This window comes from Bos grunniens, chromosome 5, assembly GCF_055505025.1.
Source record: "Bos grunniens cultivar Pamir isolate PY7600 chromosome 5, Bosgru_T2T1.0, whole genome shotgun sequence".
NCBI lineage: Eukaryota > Metazoa > Chordata > Mammalia > Artiodactyla > Bovidae > Bos > Bos grunniens.
Genome location: NC_141169.1, coordinates 52,015,762 through 52,032,760, shown reverse-complemented (window position 1 = coordinate 52,032,760; position 16,999 = coordinate 52,015,762). Strand labels below are relative to the sequence as shown.

The 16,999-nt window shown below is 33.6% G+C and overlaps 1 protein-coding gene across 2 annotated transcripts in view; it reads left to right on the top strand.

The window, feature by feature from the left end:
- USP15 (ubiquitin specific peptidase 15) overlaps positions 1-16,999 on the top strand; it is a 134,866-nt gene that overhangs the window by 69,109 nt on the left and 48,758 nt on the right. Inside the window, exons 6-7 of one of the 2 annotated variants that reach the window (XM_086400242.1) lie at positions 1,392-1,453; positions 16,672-16,758. In XM_086400242.1, coding sequence (XP_086256368.1) covers positions 1,392-1,453; positions 16,672-16,758 — 149 coding nt within the window. The remainder of the gene's footprint in view (positions 1-1,391; positions 1,454-16,671; positions 16,759-16,999) is intronic. The other variant, XM_086400243.1, reaches the window with a different exon arrangement.

Below are 16,999 nucleotides of genomic sequence, written 5' to 3'. Positions count from 1 at the left end.
AACTTAGAAATTGCCTGAAACATATAGTCCACAAAAGTATATTACTAAGTATACATAGGTCCCCTTCTTATGACTAATTCACATTGTTATACTGCAGAAACCAGCACAACATTGTAAAGCAATTATCCTCCAAATAAAAATTTTTTTAATTATTTTATCAATAAAGAAGTATATTACTAAGAATATATAGAACAGGTAACAAAATTGCAACTTTAAAAGAGTTGATAAAAATGTAGTGTAGAATATATGCAAATTTTAATGCCTTGAATTTGCTTCCAGGCATATTTTCTATATTATAGTTTTCCTGTGGAAATTTAGATACTAACTTGTAGAGATCACTTATTTCTTTTGTTAATTATTTTGGTTTTTCTTCTTTGCACAGACTCACCCCTACTAAAACCTAGAAGAGAGCCTTCTTTTTTAGATTGGAAGATAATGAAAAAAGATTCTGGGGTTTTATTTTAAAATATAGTTCACCTCAGCCTGTACCTTTCATTTGCTAGAGGTGATTTGTGTCTACCCTAACTATGCTGCAGTAGGGAACTGCAGTCTGATTTTCATACATGGTTCTATCATTTATATCTTAAAAGATTTTCTAATTTATACAGTGATAATGTAAATAAGGACAAATTTCTTCTTTTTTATAATTTTAAATTTATTTATTTTAATTGGAGGCTAATTACTTTACAATATGGTAGTGGTTTTTGCCATACATTGATATGAACCAGCCATGGGTTTGCATTTGTTCCCCATCCTGAACCTCCCTCCCTGTCCCATTCCTCAGGGTCATCCCAGTGCACCAGCCCTGAGCACCCCACCCCGTCTCATGCATCGAACCTGGACTGGCGATCTGTTTCACATATGATAATATACATGTTTCAATGCTATTCTCTCAAATCAAAGCCCCTGACAAATCATATATAATCTGTAATTTGGAACTGTCTTTGTCTCTGTTCCTCAGTATTTGCGTAACAATAGTTGACTGAGATCATATATCAGTATGTTTAAGAACAACTATAACCATTTATTGAGCATCTGTTTTTTGCACAGTACTTTTACAAGCAACAAACAGAAAACATACTCCCCAGATTCAAAAAACTTCTATCAACTTGGTTTAAACTTTTTTAATGCTTTAAGTCATAGAACCAGTGATTTTCCTTGTAGTTTGTTACCTTCTTTCTTTCTGTCATTGCCGACGTCTTATATTCAAGGTCTCTTTATCTCCCTTGACCCGCTTTGAAATCAAAGTGCAGATACCTCTTCACCTTGTCTACTGTGTCCTATAAGTCACTGCAGAGTTGCTTTAGTTATTTAGCATATACAGCTAATCTTCTTAAGCTATTTTAACTTCAGCGTTAAGGAAAAACACTCTATTATTGTCTTATTTGCAGGTGTTAGTGATAGAACAGAAAAATGAAGATGGAACATGGCCAAGGGGTCCGTCTACTCCTAAGTAAGTGCTCTCACCTTTTATGGCTTAATACATGATTTTGAAGCTTTGATTTCAGATAATACAGAATGATAGAAGAACGTAATTATATCCAAATATATATCCAAATGTATTTAACTTTTTAATACTTTAGTGTTTTATTCTCAGTATAGGAGTTGTCTAAATTTGCACCTAAATTAATATGCTGTAATTTAAAAGCTTTCCAATACTAATTTCTTTTAAAATAATGTATAAATGTTATAAATGTAATGGTGCACTAATACAATCAAATCACTAAACATTTTGTTTAATATTTTTCAAGCTTTTTGTGATTTTTTTAAAGTGTCTGTTAAAAGAATATTCTTTATCAAAATGAATCTGATGTGAAAGTAATACTTTTTATTTATTTAAATAAATAGAGTATAAAAGTACAAGTAGAGATAGAAGAGTTTTATTTTGATGGTAAAAGAGCAATGAAAAAATTAGGAATCTTCTATTAAAATTTTTTAAATTATGGTAAAAAAAACATAACTTGATATCTGTCCGCTTAACAAAGTTTTAAGTGTGTGCACTTTGCAGTATTGTTAACTGTAGGTACATTGTTCTACAGAAGATCTCTAGAATTTATTCATCGTGTAGCAATCTTTATTCCTGTTGAACAGTAATTCCTCATTTTTCCCTTCTTCAGCCCCTGGGAATCTCTATTCTGCTCTCTGTTTCTATGAGTTTGACTAGTTTGCATAGCCTCATACAAGTGAAATCACACAATATTGTCTTTCTGAGAATTGTCTTACTTTACTGGACATATTATCCTCAGTCATATGGACTTATTGCTTTTTGAAAAAAATCTAGTCTTTGATAGCTTTCATGAAGTGAAATACGATTATCTCTGTATTGTATAGCCTGCTTATATTATCCTTTGCAAAATTTCAATTCTTCTGATTTTTGCATTATTTAAATACAGTCCATGCTGTTAACAAAGCCATTGGGCTGGATGTCTGTAGGAATAAGATCATCTTTGCAGGGCTTAATAGTAACAAGGGCTTCCCTGATGGCTCAGTGGTAAAGAATCTGCCTGCCAGTGCAAGACACATGGGTTTGATTCCTGGATTGGGAAGATCCCCTAGAAAAGAAAATGGCAACCCACTCTAATATTCTTGCCTGGATAATCCCATGGACAGAGAAGGCTGGTGAGGCTACAGACCATGGGGCCATAAAGAATCAGACACAATGTAGCAACTAACCCACTACCAAGCATACTGTCCCTTAGGTTCATCCATGTTATCAAATATGGCATGATTTCGTTCTTTTTTCAAGGCTGAATAAAAGTCCTTTGTATATTTTCTTTATCCATTTGTCCATCAACAAACATTCAGGTTGTTTCTATCATCTGGGCTATTTTAAATTATACTACTATGAACTTGGGAGTGCAGATGCCTCTTCAAGATACTGATTTCATTTCCTTTGTATGTACACCCAAATGTGAGATTTCTGGATCATGTGATAGTTCTAATTTTTTAAGGAACCTGCTTACTGTTTTTGTAGTGCCTATACCATTTTACACTGCAGCAGTTTACAAGGGTTCCAGTTTCCCCACATCCTTGCTGGCTCTCGTTTACTTTTGTTCTTTTGGTAATAAACACCCTAACAGGTGTGAGGTGGTATCTCATTGTGGTATGATTTGCATTTCCCAGTGATTTCTGACATTGAGCATCTTTTTAACATACTTATTACCTGTTTGTGTGCCTTCTTTGCAGAAATGTCTGTTCAATCAAGCCCTAGACCCATTTGTAAATCTGGTTATTTGAGGGTTTTGCTGTTGAATTGTAATGAGTTTCTTATATATTGATATTTTGAATATTAACCTCTTATCAGATATGTTGTTTAAAGATTTAAAAACAAGACCTGAATCTATAAAGCATGACATTGGTCTTGGCAGTGATATATTGAATATGACAACAAAAGCAATAATAGACAAAAGGGACTATATCAAACTAAAAAGTTTGCACACAGTAACAGAAACAATCAACAGAGTGAAAGGGTAACATGCTGCATGGCAGGAAGTATTTTTACTGGTTTTAGGATTTTCAGATCCACATTTCATTATCAAAAACACTTAGGGCTAGTTGTATTTCAGTATTTCGACTTTGTAGACATTTGAGAAGTAATGTGTCACATGTGCCACTTACTATTTTACTATTTCTGTAACGTCCAGGGAGACTCTCATAGTTAAGCACATTAGTATTCATTAAGTATTCACACAGAGCAGGATAAATAAGGAGTATAAATAGCTCATATCAGTTCAGGTTAGATTGCCCTTAAGGGAATCATGGAGATTTTTTTAAGTTTTCAAAGCTTTTGAAATTTCAGATTTTCTGATGAAAGATTGTGAATTTGTGTTTTGAAATCCTTAAAATAACGGTTTTTAAATTTATGATAATTTAGTCATTGTTAACCAACCTAGCTAATAAAAGAGAACAGCCTGCCACTTAATTTCCTTCAGAACTAAAATATACCTTTAGTGAGTTATTCTCTGTCCTTTTTATCTTCTGTGAAGTTTATTTAAATTTTTTGTAGGAATATGCCCAAGTATATTAATTACATTTTATTTTTACTCCACTTAGTTGGATGTAATACAAGAGTAGAAATTATTTTAGAGAGATACTAAAAAACACATGGTAGAATCATGTAGATTTCTTGATGCGTTTAGTTTTTAGAAGTTAGGAATATTTTCTTTGTGAATATTCACATTTAGTGTTTAGATCAGAACTACTATTTTTTTTTTCTAGCTTATCTTTAGATAGTTGTATACCTGTTACAGCTTTAAATAACTTTGCTTGTGGGTTAATATAAAAGTCCCTTGAATTTCAAAGATTGATAGATCTTTTCAACTTAAAATTACTGATACTCACCTAAGAGATAAAACTACATATTAATATTTTATTTTATTATCTTTGTTCCTATCTGCTAGCACAGTACTAGTTTATTAAACAGCTATAGTTACTTGCTTTTGTAAGAGAAAACATTGTTTATTATATAATACTTTACACACTATACACATGTAGTAAATATTGGTAAGTGAAGGTACTATACCAGAGATATACACAGAAGTACAATTGAGTCCCATTCTTCACTGAATCAGCCAGTTTTATAGGAAACCCAAATATTAAAACATGTAAAGTTTAAGTATTCGTTCACTGTAAAATGTGAGAAATACAATATAGCAGTATGTCATAAATTGCCAAATGATAGTTTATTACTTAATATTATTGTATTAAAAATGCAAAAAAAAATTGTAATTAGCATCTAGTATATGGAAAGACTCTCAAAAAACTAAGAATAAAAGGGAATTGTCCAAACTTAATAAAGCCTATAAGTCTAGAATCTGTAGCAAACATGTAATTGAAAATTTTTGAACCCAAAATAAATAAGATTAGAAATTTTAAAAAGAAATAAAATACACTATTTGCACATAATAATACTGTCTTCATAAAATCCAAAGACAAGAGACTAGAACTAAGAAAATTCAGCAATACTATATAATATAAAATTAATTTATAAAAATTAACAGGTGTTTTCCATACCCATAGTTCAATACTCTTTAGCTTAGCTGGTAAAGAATCCACCTGCAATGCAGGATACCTGGGTTCAATCCATGGGTTGGGAAGATCCCCTGGAGGAGGGCATGGCAACCCACTCCAGTGTTCTTGCCTGCCTTGAAGAAGTCCCATAGACAGAGAAACCTGGCGGGCTACAGTCCATGGGGTCATAAAGAGTCAAGACATGACTGAGCAACTATCACAACACAACATATAATAAGTATTTTTATCTTTATAGGCCATAGGGTCTCTGACTCAACTATAACTGCTGATACAGCTTGAAAGTAGCAGTAAACATTGTGGAAACATATGGATATGGTGTGTTGCAGTAAAACTTTGTTTTTAAAAAAATGTGGATTTGGCTTGTGTGCCATAGATTCTTGACCATGATATATAACATTAGTAACCCACTTTAATAAGATAATTTGGATAGTATCTGTGACTAAGGGATCACAGAACATAGTGTGAAAATTAATGTGTTTGATTACATTAAGTATTTCTGTTAAAGGAACTGTATACAAAGTTAAAAGTCAAATGTAGGTTTTAGAAAAATCTAAAGCCTACAAGGGAATAATACTATAGTGTGCAAAGAACTGCTGTGAATTAACGGAAACAAAGCAGATAACCTTTTATAAAAATAAAAGATTAAAAAATTTAAAGAAGGGGACGCCCAAGCGCTGACAAGTAGTGAGGTGGTATACAAACTCTCTTGTAAAATTAAAGCATGAGATACAACCTAATAGCCATCAGAATGACAAAAACCTAAAAGGGTGCTAGTAAGAAGTGTTTGGAGAGTTGTAGGAGACGACTTAGGTACTGATGGTAGAACTACAAACTAGTACCATTCTATAAATCAGTCAGTGTTTAATTAAATTAGGAATGCTTAATGCGTCTGACCCAGCACTCAGTGGAATTTTTTACACAGGTCCCTGAATATATTATGCAGTCTTTGTAGCTGCATTGTTTGTGATAGTGGGGATTTGAAGGCAGCCTCGCTAAATATCTTTTTCAGGTAGAATGAATAAGAAAAATGATGGTGATGTATTATGGAAAACCAGTGCAGTAAGTAGAAGTAACAGTGGTAAGATCTTTAAAACTGAATAAACTTTAAAACATACAGTTGAGAGAAAAAAATAAAAACAAAATGAAATTTAACTTAGTATCATTTAGGTAAACTTGGAACAGAACATATTATATAAAATTATAATATTCAAGAACATTGAGAAGGCACCTGAAGTGGAGGAAAATAGTACAGATTACGGGAAAAAAAAGTTTGAGGAATTATCATTTACAATTGAAGTAAAGATGCAAATTCCTTTTTTCTGGATAAATGCCAGTTTTTTTTAAAAGAGTGAAATTCTGTGTATTCATTGAAGTTACTACATTATAACCACATGTGACTTAGACAAATTCAACTGTAGCAGAAGGCATGTAATTTTAAGGTCCTCAAAAAAGAAACTTCAAGATATTAAAATACAGAACAACTGTAACACTTAGAATTGTCATCATGTCTGTCAGAAGACAACCCTTGGTCCTCCGCATAGTATGAAGATGCTAGTTCTAATGACTACCACTAATCTGGGGTCTGTCCAGTGCTCATACTGCTTAGCACATAAATACTTCCTACTTAGAGTGTCAAAAGCCAAGGAAAAAATCATTAAAAGCTGTAATATGGTGATGAAAGGAAGAGTCACCTGTTGAGTTTGTTAAAACACTGTTACCTAAGCCCCATCATTAGAGTTTCTGATTCAGTAGATCTGGGTTGGGCTCGTGAATTTGCATTTCTCATAATAAGCTCATAGCTGATTCTAATGCTGTTGATCTGTCACACTTTGAGAAATTCTGTAGATAATGTTTCTTAGTATGTATTGTGTGAACCACTATAGACAGAAGTTTCCACAGTCCTTCCCACCAGACCAGCGAGTATAAATCTTTATGAGGGGACTCAGGAATCTGAATTTTAGGTGCTGCTTATGAAGAAGAAAATACAAGAACACCACTACAGTAGGCATTGAGAGAAAGCATGTTAGTATCTAACTGTCTTGACTTTTCTATACTACTGAAAACTAACTGTTCTGAAGGACCTAAAAATCATACTGGGCCCATTTCTATCAGAATGGAGACAATATATCCTAACCTGAGGAACTGCTAAATATAAAAGCCATATTAAGCATAAAATATAATTTTTTTAAAACATATAGTCCTGTTTATAAAAATGTATTAACCTACGACAACCCAAAATCTAATTGGAAATCTTAAGAACCGACCTAAAAATTATTCAGAAGTTTTCTATTTTTATCTATTCAGATTTGTCTGCTGGATATCAATTTATAATTTTATTTTTTCATCTTTATATTCATGCTTTTTTTTTTTTAATTGAGATGCTTAGTTTTTTCCAGAACTTGGATTTCTAATCTAGTTCTTAAGTATTTAATTTCTTAAAACTGCTCAAAAACACATTATTTTCTAATAATATTTTATGAAAGCTTCAACCATTGTAATGTTTTTTCTGTTGTGTTAAATTTGACTATCTTTCCGAAAATGTTGTCATTGGGTGGATAGTCTTATTATTCAATTGGAGGTGTGTAGCTAGTTACAGCTTATTTTTTTTTTTAATTATTTTAAAATAGAGTAATTCTAGAATCCTGTGTGTTCCTAAAGAGAGGAGAAATCTAATCAACAGATTACCCCTTACTCTCGAGAAAATTTGTTTAATGTTAACACCTTATCCCCTAGTTAGAAGCAGTATAACTTGATTAATTAACTAAATTGTACTATTACTTTTTTTCTGTATGATTTCATTTAGGTATAATTGTCTCAAAGAGTGCTTTTGACAGTACTAACATTTTAGAAATTAAAATATCCATATTTTGCTGTTTTTCTAAAATAAGTAAAAATTCTTATAAAAATAGCATGAGAAGTTGTTTTAATTCAGACATTTTCATTAATTGCTCAAAAATACTGACAAGAGATGTGTAATTAAGAATCTGTTGAAAAAAGTAAGGGTCATTGATGACTGAAGAGGCAGTTTTCATAAGCTAGAAAACATTTGGAGAAGAATCCGAAATCAACCAGGTAAGACATGACAGGCTAAAATAAATCAAATAGAAAACTAAGCTGGTAGTTCTTAACTCAGATGTTGGCCCTCTGCCATCTGTGGTGTTCTGATTAGCAGAATTCCAAGTTGGTGACTGAGCACTAAGTATAAACTTCATCTTAGTGGTATGTTAATATTTTTACAGCACTCTGTCCCTGAATGCTCTACTTGGAGAGAGGAAACATTTTATAAATAAAACCACTGCATACTACTTTTTATTTAGGATAAACAATAAACATCTAGGTGACTGTAATAATTGTTTTGTTTTTTTTACACCAGCTGTTTTGATTTTGTATCTGTTTAAATATAGGTAGAAAAGCCTAGCATATATTTCTTTAGGACTTTTTAAAGACTTATTAAGCCCAGTTTGCATGTGTAGTAATTGCAAGGTTAACTGTATAAATGGATTCAGAAATGGTGGATAGACCTGTTCAATTGAAAATTCGTACTAGGAAACTCTTGTGAGATAAAGTATTGTTTTCATTTTAATAACCTGAATAGACACTTTTTAAGTATTTATAAGCAAGACAGTCTCTGTTTATTTGAAACAGATTTGGTTATGATAGTTTTACTTCAGTACTAAAAGAACAATTGTTATTACAGTTCACAGAAAGTGCTTTCTTAAAGTTTCTGTGAAAGTATACAAATTTGTTACCAATTTTAACCTTGTTCAAATATTGAAAGGTGAGGGACTGTGATTTTGGTTGTAGGAGTTGAGAAGATGGCTCAGGAACCAGTTTTTCATTCCTTGTCATTCAAATTCATATTTTTCAAATTAATAACATCTTCAATTTAAAATGCAGCCTATGAACCATAAATCTAGAGTAACATTCCAAAAGCTGCAATTTGTTGTCATTTTTAAAGATATTTTGAGTCTTTATAAATTTTCTTTCATGCTTCATCTCATTGGTCTGAGTAAGAAAAAGACAGAACACAACATTGTAAATCAGCTATACTCCAATAAAAAAATTTTTTTAAGAAACAATGATTTTTTCTGAAACTAAAAAGTTTAAGGTAATGGAACTGCATAGGATGCAGTTATTATGGGCAACCAAAGCTTAGAAAGTAATGAGAATTACAGGAATGGAGTTACATTCCTGGAAGTGAGAAATATTACTGAATTATCTAATTAAAAATGTAAAGAACTGTATACTAAACCTTTAAAAGTGTCCGTAAGTAATGATATAAGACAAAAAGATAAAATGAATAATTCTGAAGATTTAGGAAATCTTGACTCTTGTTTGGTCATAAAGGCCAAGGGGAAAAAGAGCTTATAGAATAAAGGGAATGGTAAGCAATGTATTTAAATGATGCAGAAATTAGAGGGAGACAAGAGATTCCGTGTATTTGACAAATGAAGACAGCATGATGGGAATAAGAAATAGAGTATAGGGAAAGAGGGGATGAATACCTAGTCAGAAAATGGAACACCTCATATAGATCACTCATCATGAAATGTACTGAAAGAAGAAAAATAAGGTGGTACTTGGTTGGAAAGGCATTATTCCTAGAGAGAGAAAAAAATTATATATAAATATATTTATTATTTAAATATATACATCCTTTCCTAGCTATTTGTTACCTAATGATGAAGGCAGCATAATGGTGGAATGAAGTTCTTGTGTATTGTTATTTACCAAAAACTTAATTTTTTCCAGCTATTTTAGTGGTCCAGACCCAGATATTTTTTGGAAATGCTTGTGCTTGTATTGATACATAAACACACACTTCCCATAACTATACTTTGTGGTTCCTGAATTTAATATTCACTAAGATCTTGAATGTGTATACAGATTTTCCTTTAAAATTCTGAAAATGCACATTGATTAAATAAATCTTTGTGTAAACACTACCTATTTCTTGTTGTGGCAAGATAATGTATAACCTAGTACTATGTCTCCAAGTTTTACCAAAGGGAGCATGGTCACAATCAAGCTTATTAGTTAGTGTTAGATTTAATATTTAAAAGCCGTATCCAAATTAAATTGAAGTAATGACATTTAGATAGTATATTTCATGCATAAATGAAACTTACGTATTCAGTTCTCAAATAGATGCTTGATTCAGAGGTACTCACAAAAAATTATTGGATACTTTCTTTATCCTGTGGTTTGTTCCAAATGTTTGAACAATTTACAGTGACACATATAAGTCAAGGTTGACTGTATGACTAGATTAAAAAGTCAGGACGAAAATAAAAACAAACATGCATAGTAAGATGAAATCAGAGGAGTTAGCTGGTAGGAGCAGAAATTGCTCTTGGAATTAAGGTAAGGGCTCTTGGAATTACTAAAATTGATCTGCAAGTGTAAGGACATTTTTGGGATCCCTATTCAGACTAATTCAATTTTTGAGACAGTTGGGGAAAAAATGTGAACATGAACTGAATATTAGTTTGGGGCAGACAGTAGTATCGCAAAAGATCTCTTAACCTGCTGGGGAGACATACTGTAGTATTTACAGGTGTACTTATAAATTTAAAATAGTGCGGCAAAAACATGAATGTGCAAGTTGAGGGCTTTATAAATAAAATGAGTGGTAGAATGTTAATAATTTTTGAAGCTGAATGACTGATACTGGGCACATGAGGACATGTGTGTGAAAATTTTTTCTGTTAAGACAGCAGAAAAATTGGGTTGCAGTTTTGGTGTTGAGAGTGATAATGATTAAAGAAAAGTAACTAATTTTTTTTAAGTGGAATATTTTGTCAGATCCCATTAGAGCAGTCAAAATGGGAAGCAAAAATTACGTTATGTGAAGCATCATATATGTAAATTTTCATAAGTTCTCTTTTGTTTAAGTATTTAACATGCCACCTGACAGAAAGGAGACACAAAGCAAATGCTTGTTGAATTGAACTAATCTGTATCTCACAGCAGTAAAGGTGCTTAATGTTTCAAGAGATTTAAATTTTTCATTTTCTCTAAGAACTTAGTTTAGGATGATTGTTAGAAACTGGGAAAGTTAAGATCAGTCTTGTTTTTCTTAATAATTTTTGTTTTTTAATGTTAAATTTTAAAAATTTGGGTTTTATGTCATGTTTGAAAATAAAAGTTTTAAATTAGATATGTCAGTATTCAGACTTAATTTCTTTATATTTTCATTGTTCAATATATATTAGATTTCCATGTATGTTGAATATTTAGGTAAAGTTGTGTTTTTCTGTTCATGTAAGAATTTTAACTTGGCCTTGAATTATAGGCTTTTAGCTGAAACGCTGGGAATAGGGGAATTAAAATACTGCATTCAGTTGTCAGGGGTGAAGTTTAATTTTCCCACTTCATGAAATCAATTCAGTTGCGCTGTTTTACTTTTTTCTGTCTTGTTAAGAGACGATTCACTGTCTTATATTACACTTAGCCCTAACTAGCCAAAATGAGTTTAATGCTAGATAACTGGCTTAGCATCTAGTTTGTGCATAATATTCTAAGCATTTTTTTTTCACTCATCTCTTTAGAAAGCTGTTAGTGCAAAGTTGCTAGTAAACAGTGTGATTCCCAAATTGTATTAAAGAAAGAGTTAGTGTTCAGGCTATAATCCATAGATTGACTAATCAACCCCTAAATTAATTCCACAAATATTAGCTAGATTGGGCTACGTGTAATCTAGGTCAGAAGTTGGAATCACAGTAGATAAGTGATCTAACTATTAACAATAATGTCTGTATCAGGATTTAAAAAGTTTTATCAAACTTTTCTATTTACCTGTGGACCACATCCATCCAGCTCTGATCTCTGTGCTCTTTAAAAGCAAGCTCTCTACCAATGGATTTATCCGAGTGTTTCCTTGACCTTGCTTTTCCTTCATTATCAACTCACTCCTGTGTATATAAATGCCTTGCATACTGCCCATATATAGTAGACACTAGTTAACGTTATTTTGTGCTTTTGTTTCTTTTCCAGTATCATTTTCCAAGCTAACTGATAGATATAAACAAATCTCTCCCATCTTTAAAAACAAGACCATTAATTTCCTCTGAATATCATTTAGTTTTTCTCCCTTTGATAGCCAACTTCTTTAAAAAGGCAGTGCTTACTATTCCTTATCACCTATTCAGGATTTGCTGCTAAGTCACTTTAGTCGTGTCCGACTCTGTGCGACCCCATAGACGGCAGCCCACCAGGCTCCACCATCCCTGGGATTCTCCAGGCAAGAACACTGGAGTGGGTTGCCATTTCCCTCTCCAATGCATGAAAGTGAAAAGTGAAAGTCAAGTTGGTCAGTCGTGTCTGACTCTTCACGACCCTGCAGCCTACCAGGCTCCTCCGCCCATGGGATTTTCCAGGCAAGAGTACTGGAGTGGGGTGCCATTGCCTTCTCTGTAGCAGAGTCCTTATTGAACTTTTTTAAAACCTAATTTATTTGATCTCTCTCTTTAATACTTCTTTTTGATAACTATCTCGTACAGAAATTCTCTTATTTTGAAACCATTATACCAGTTTTTCAGGACTCTGACCAATCCTGTAACTGGCTGGCTCTCTTCCTCTCTAGGGCTGCCTGCCTATTTTTGCACGTTTCATACTGCACAACTCTGGGGACATCATTCACATTGTAATCTGTAAAAGGCCCTCTTTGGCACTGTGCAGTTTTATCTACCATTGTTTTTGTACTATTGGTGCAAATATCTACCCAGTGAAGGAAGTCAGATTATGTTTAAATAACATGTTGGTGTTTTTGTGAAAATAGTTTTGACCTCATGGACTGCTGCCTGGAAAAGATCTTGTAGCCCGCTCGGTGTCCATGGATTGCACCTTGAGTACTGTTTTCTGAATCTCCAAGACATGTTGCCTGTGCCCACTCCACTGTCTTAGTCCCCCTTTATTACTTCTCACATTTGTTGTTCTTGTAGTCTCCTAAATGCTCTTCCAGTCTAAAGTCTCTTTCTGTTCCTCATGAGTTAACTTTCTAGAATACAAATTGGCTATGTTGATACTCTTAAAATCTTTCAATATGCCACAGCACAATTGGATAGAATTCAGACTCCTTCAGAGGACATAAGAGGTTCTTTATTATCACACCTGCCTTACTAACCTCTGTTTCTAACACTGCACACTTCCTACTCTTTCTATTTATTGATAATTCCCTAACGCATCATGATTTCTGTAGCTCCACACATTTTCACATACTGTTCTTTGCACCTAGAATACTCTTATGTTCCAGTTTCCACCTACCCTTCCAGCTGTGCACATTTTAAAATTACTTCATGTACTACCCACAAAATTTGATTTTGTTATAATTTTAAAATTTGTTTTAGAACTTAAACTGTTTTATAGGTTGCTTGTGTCATTTCTCCGTTAGATTATGAGCTATTTGAGATCAGGAACTGTGTCTGTCTTTGTATTGCTGGACTTAACAAGGGCAAGAAATCCTGTACTGTCTTGGAGTAGAGTTGCTAATGAATAGTAAAAACTGACAGATGGGCAGAAAAAACGTTACACACACACACACACACACACTCGCGCACACACAGACACATACGCACACTCCCCACCTGCATATGGGTTTCCCTGGTAGCTCAGATGGTAGTGAATCTGCCTGCAATGCTGGAGACCCTGGTTTGATTCCTGGGTCAGGAAGCCCCCCTGGAGAAAGGGATAGGCTACCCACTCCACTATTTTGGGGCTTCCCCTGGTGGGTCAGTGGAGAAGGAAATGGCAACCCACTCCAGTATTCTTGCCTGGAGAATCCCAGGGACGGAGGAGCCTGGTGGACTGCTGTCTATGGGGTCACACAGAGTCAGACACGACTGAAGCAACTTAGCAGCTGGTGGGTCAGACGGTAAAGAATCTGCCTGCAGTGTGGAGGACCTGGATTCAAACCCTGGGTTCAGAAAATCCCCTGCAGAAGGGCATGGCACCCCACTCCAGTATTCTTGCCCAGAGGATCCCCATGGACAGAGGAGCATAGCGGGCTACAGTCTATGGGGTTACAAAGAGTCGGACACAACTGAGCGACTAAGCACAGCACATATATACCATCAGTTCAGTTCAGTTCAGTCGCTCAGTTGTGTCCGACTCTTTGCAACCCCGTGAACCGCAGCATGCCAGGCCTCCCTGTCCATCACCAACTCCCAGAGTCCACCCAAACCTATGTCCATCAAGCCAGTGATGCCATCCAACCATCTCATCCTCTGTCGTCCCCTTCTCCTCCTGCCCTCAATCTTTCCCAGCATCAGAGTCTTTTCAAATGAGTCAGCTCTTCACATCAGGTGGCCAAAGTATTGGAGCTTCAGCTTCAACATCAGAACTTCCAGTGAACACCCAGGACTGATCTCCTTTAGGATGGACTGGCTGGATCTCCTTGCAGTCCAAGGGACTCTAAAGAGTCTTTTCCAACACCACAGTTCAAAAGCATCAATTCTTCAGCACTCAGCTTTCTTTATAGTCCAACTCTCACATCCATAAACATGACCACTGGAAAAACCATAGCCTTGACTAAACGGACCTTTGTTGGCCAAGTAATGTCTCTGCTTTTTAATATGCTATCTAGGTTGGTCATAACTTCCCTTCCAAGGAATAAGTGTGTTTTAATGTCATGGCTGCAATCACCATCTGCAGTGATTTTGGAGCCCAGAAAAATAAAGTCAGCCACTGTTTCCACTGTTTCCCCATCTATTTGCCATGAGGTGATGGGACCAGATGCCATGATTTTAGTTTTCTTAATGTTGAGCTTTAAGCCAACTTTTTCACTTATATAAATATATATATGTGTGTGTGTGTGTATATATAGGCATTTCACATGATATATGACCTTAGCCATATATATAATAAATATATGTTATAATAAAATGTTTATTTTCATAACTTTTAGTATAAGTAAAATTTAAGGGAATATTTCTCTTTCTGTATACTTGAAAACTTGTAGTGAGTTGAATTAAATTGTAGTCACATGGGTCACATTTTGAAAGATTAACCTCCTTAATTCTTATAACTTAGGTGCAGTGTTTTTAGTTTGTTTCCCTAATTTAGCATTAATAATATGAAGGCAAACAATGCCAGAATGCTTCTTTATTACTATTAACATTTTAAAATAAATACCTTAAAATATTAGTATATATATTAAAATTGCATTTTAAGTGCATCTTCTACATTGTTTTATATTAAAACTTGGTGGCTATATTTTTTGTTTTGAGCTTAGTACAGTTAAATAAAATCTTGCAAGGGTCTTCTGTCAGAAAGGCAGCTAAATAGAAGTCCCACTTGATATAATCTTACCTGTATATAGTCAACAACAGCAAAAAAATCCTCCTTTAAAATGAAGAAAAAATTTTACCAAGATTTCATAAAACTTCAAAAGTTAAATAAAATTTTTATATGTAAGAAATTTTATTACTGACCACTTTGCAAAATTCAAATTACCAAAAAGTAAATTTTATAGATTATATACTTTCCTGCTCATTGACCATATTGGTGTTCATTGTCACCTGAGTAAAAGAAATAAAATAATTTTTAAAACAGTAATCACTTTAGGCCTCACTAATTTAGAATTTCTGATGACTAAGATACTGGACTGAAAGTATTAACTTCTTAAGGCCCTACAGCCTGTGGCCTAGATGTTGCCTAGTAAATTAAATTTGAGTACAAATTTACAAGAAAAATTAAATCTTTCAGAAACTTCTAAGTACTCGAAAATAATTGTTTGTATATCATGGATTTGTTTATTATAAATCATGCCTTCAAATCATATTTGTTGATTAAAAGCCACTAGTAATTGAGATTTCTCCAAAAAGATCTGAACTAGTGAGGTGTGTAGTATGCAGTCAGATTTGTATCTGTTCAGTTTTTGCAGGGATGAATTTGGCCAAATATTGCTTCATGGGATTATGTTTGGAATTCTCTTTGCTCTTTTATCCCTCTTGCCTTACACTTTTAAAATTGGTAAATCCTCTGATATCTGTGTTGTGTATAATCACAATGCCATGGTACACTCTGGGGGCTTCCCAGGTGGCTCAGTGGTAAAGAATCTGCATTCCAGTGCAGGAGATGTGGGTTTAATCCCTGGGTTGGGACGATCCCTGGAGTAGGAAATGGCAACTCACTCCAGTATTCTTGCCTGGAAAATCCCATGGCCAGAGGGACCTAAAAGGCCACAGTCCATAGGATTGTAAGAGTTGGACACTACTGAACAACTGAGCATGCGTGCTCGGTATCTACTGAGACAAAGTGGATTTCTTTAACATGCTTCCTTTAAAAATTCAGTATTTTAATTCCACTGACTTAAGAAAATTATTGATTGTAAAATATCAGTAATGGTTACCTGAACTCAGAAATGGGTGTATTGCATTAGTAGATTTATGAGAATAATACTAAGTGTTATATTTAATTTGATAAATTTCTTTTGAAAATAGTTCCCTTATATACCATTATTTTTTATATGAATGAATACATCAGAAATTGAAAACCAAAGGATGATGATTTTGTCATAAATCTGTTTTCCAGCATTCATTTACTACATACATTGTCATCTGTTAGTTCTTTTCTTTATTTCATAATTAATTTCAAAATTCAGCATTTTTTATCTAATTTAACATTTTCATATTTTTAAAGGTCCCCAGGTGCATCCAATTTTTCAACTTTACCAAAGATCTCTCCTTCATCTCTATCAAATAATTATAACAACATCAACAACAGAAAGTAAGCACTGAATCTTAAAAACTCTTTGTTTAATTGATCACCCTATTGTGGTTGCAAAAAATCTCTTGTAACTAAAATTCAGAATAAAAAAGTCTTAATGCATTAAAATTGATTTTCTTTTAAATCACTTGTCAGTTCTTCTAAGAGTAACTTTGCAAGAAAGCAAGCAGAAGTATAAACTTCTTGATTTAATATATATACTACAATAATTTACTAAAAGAGAAATAAAGCACTTTCAGAG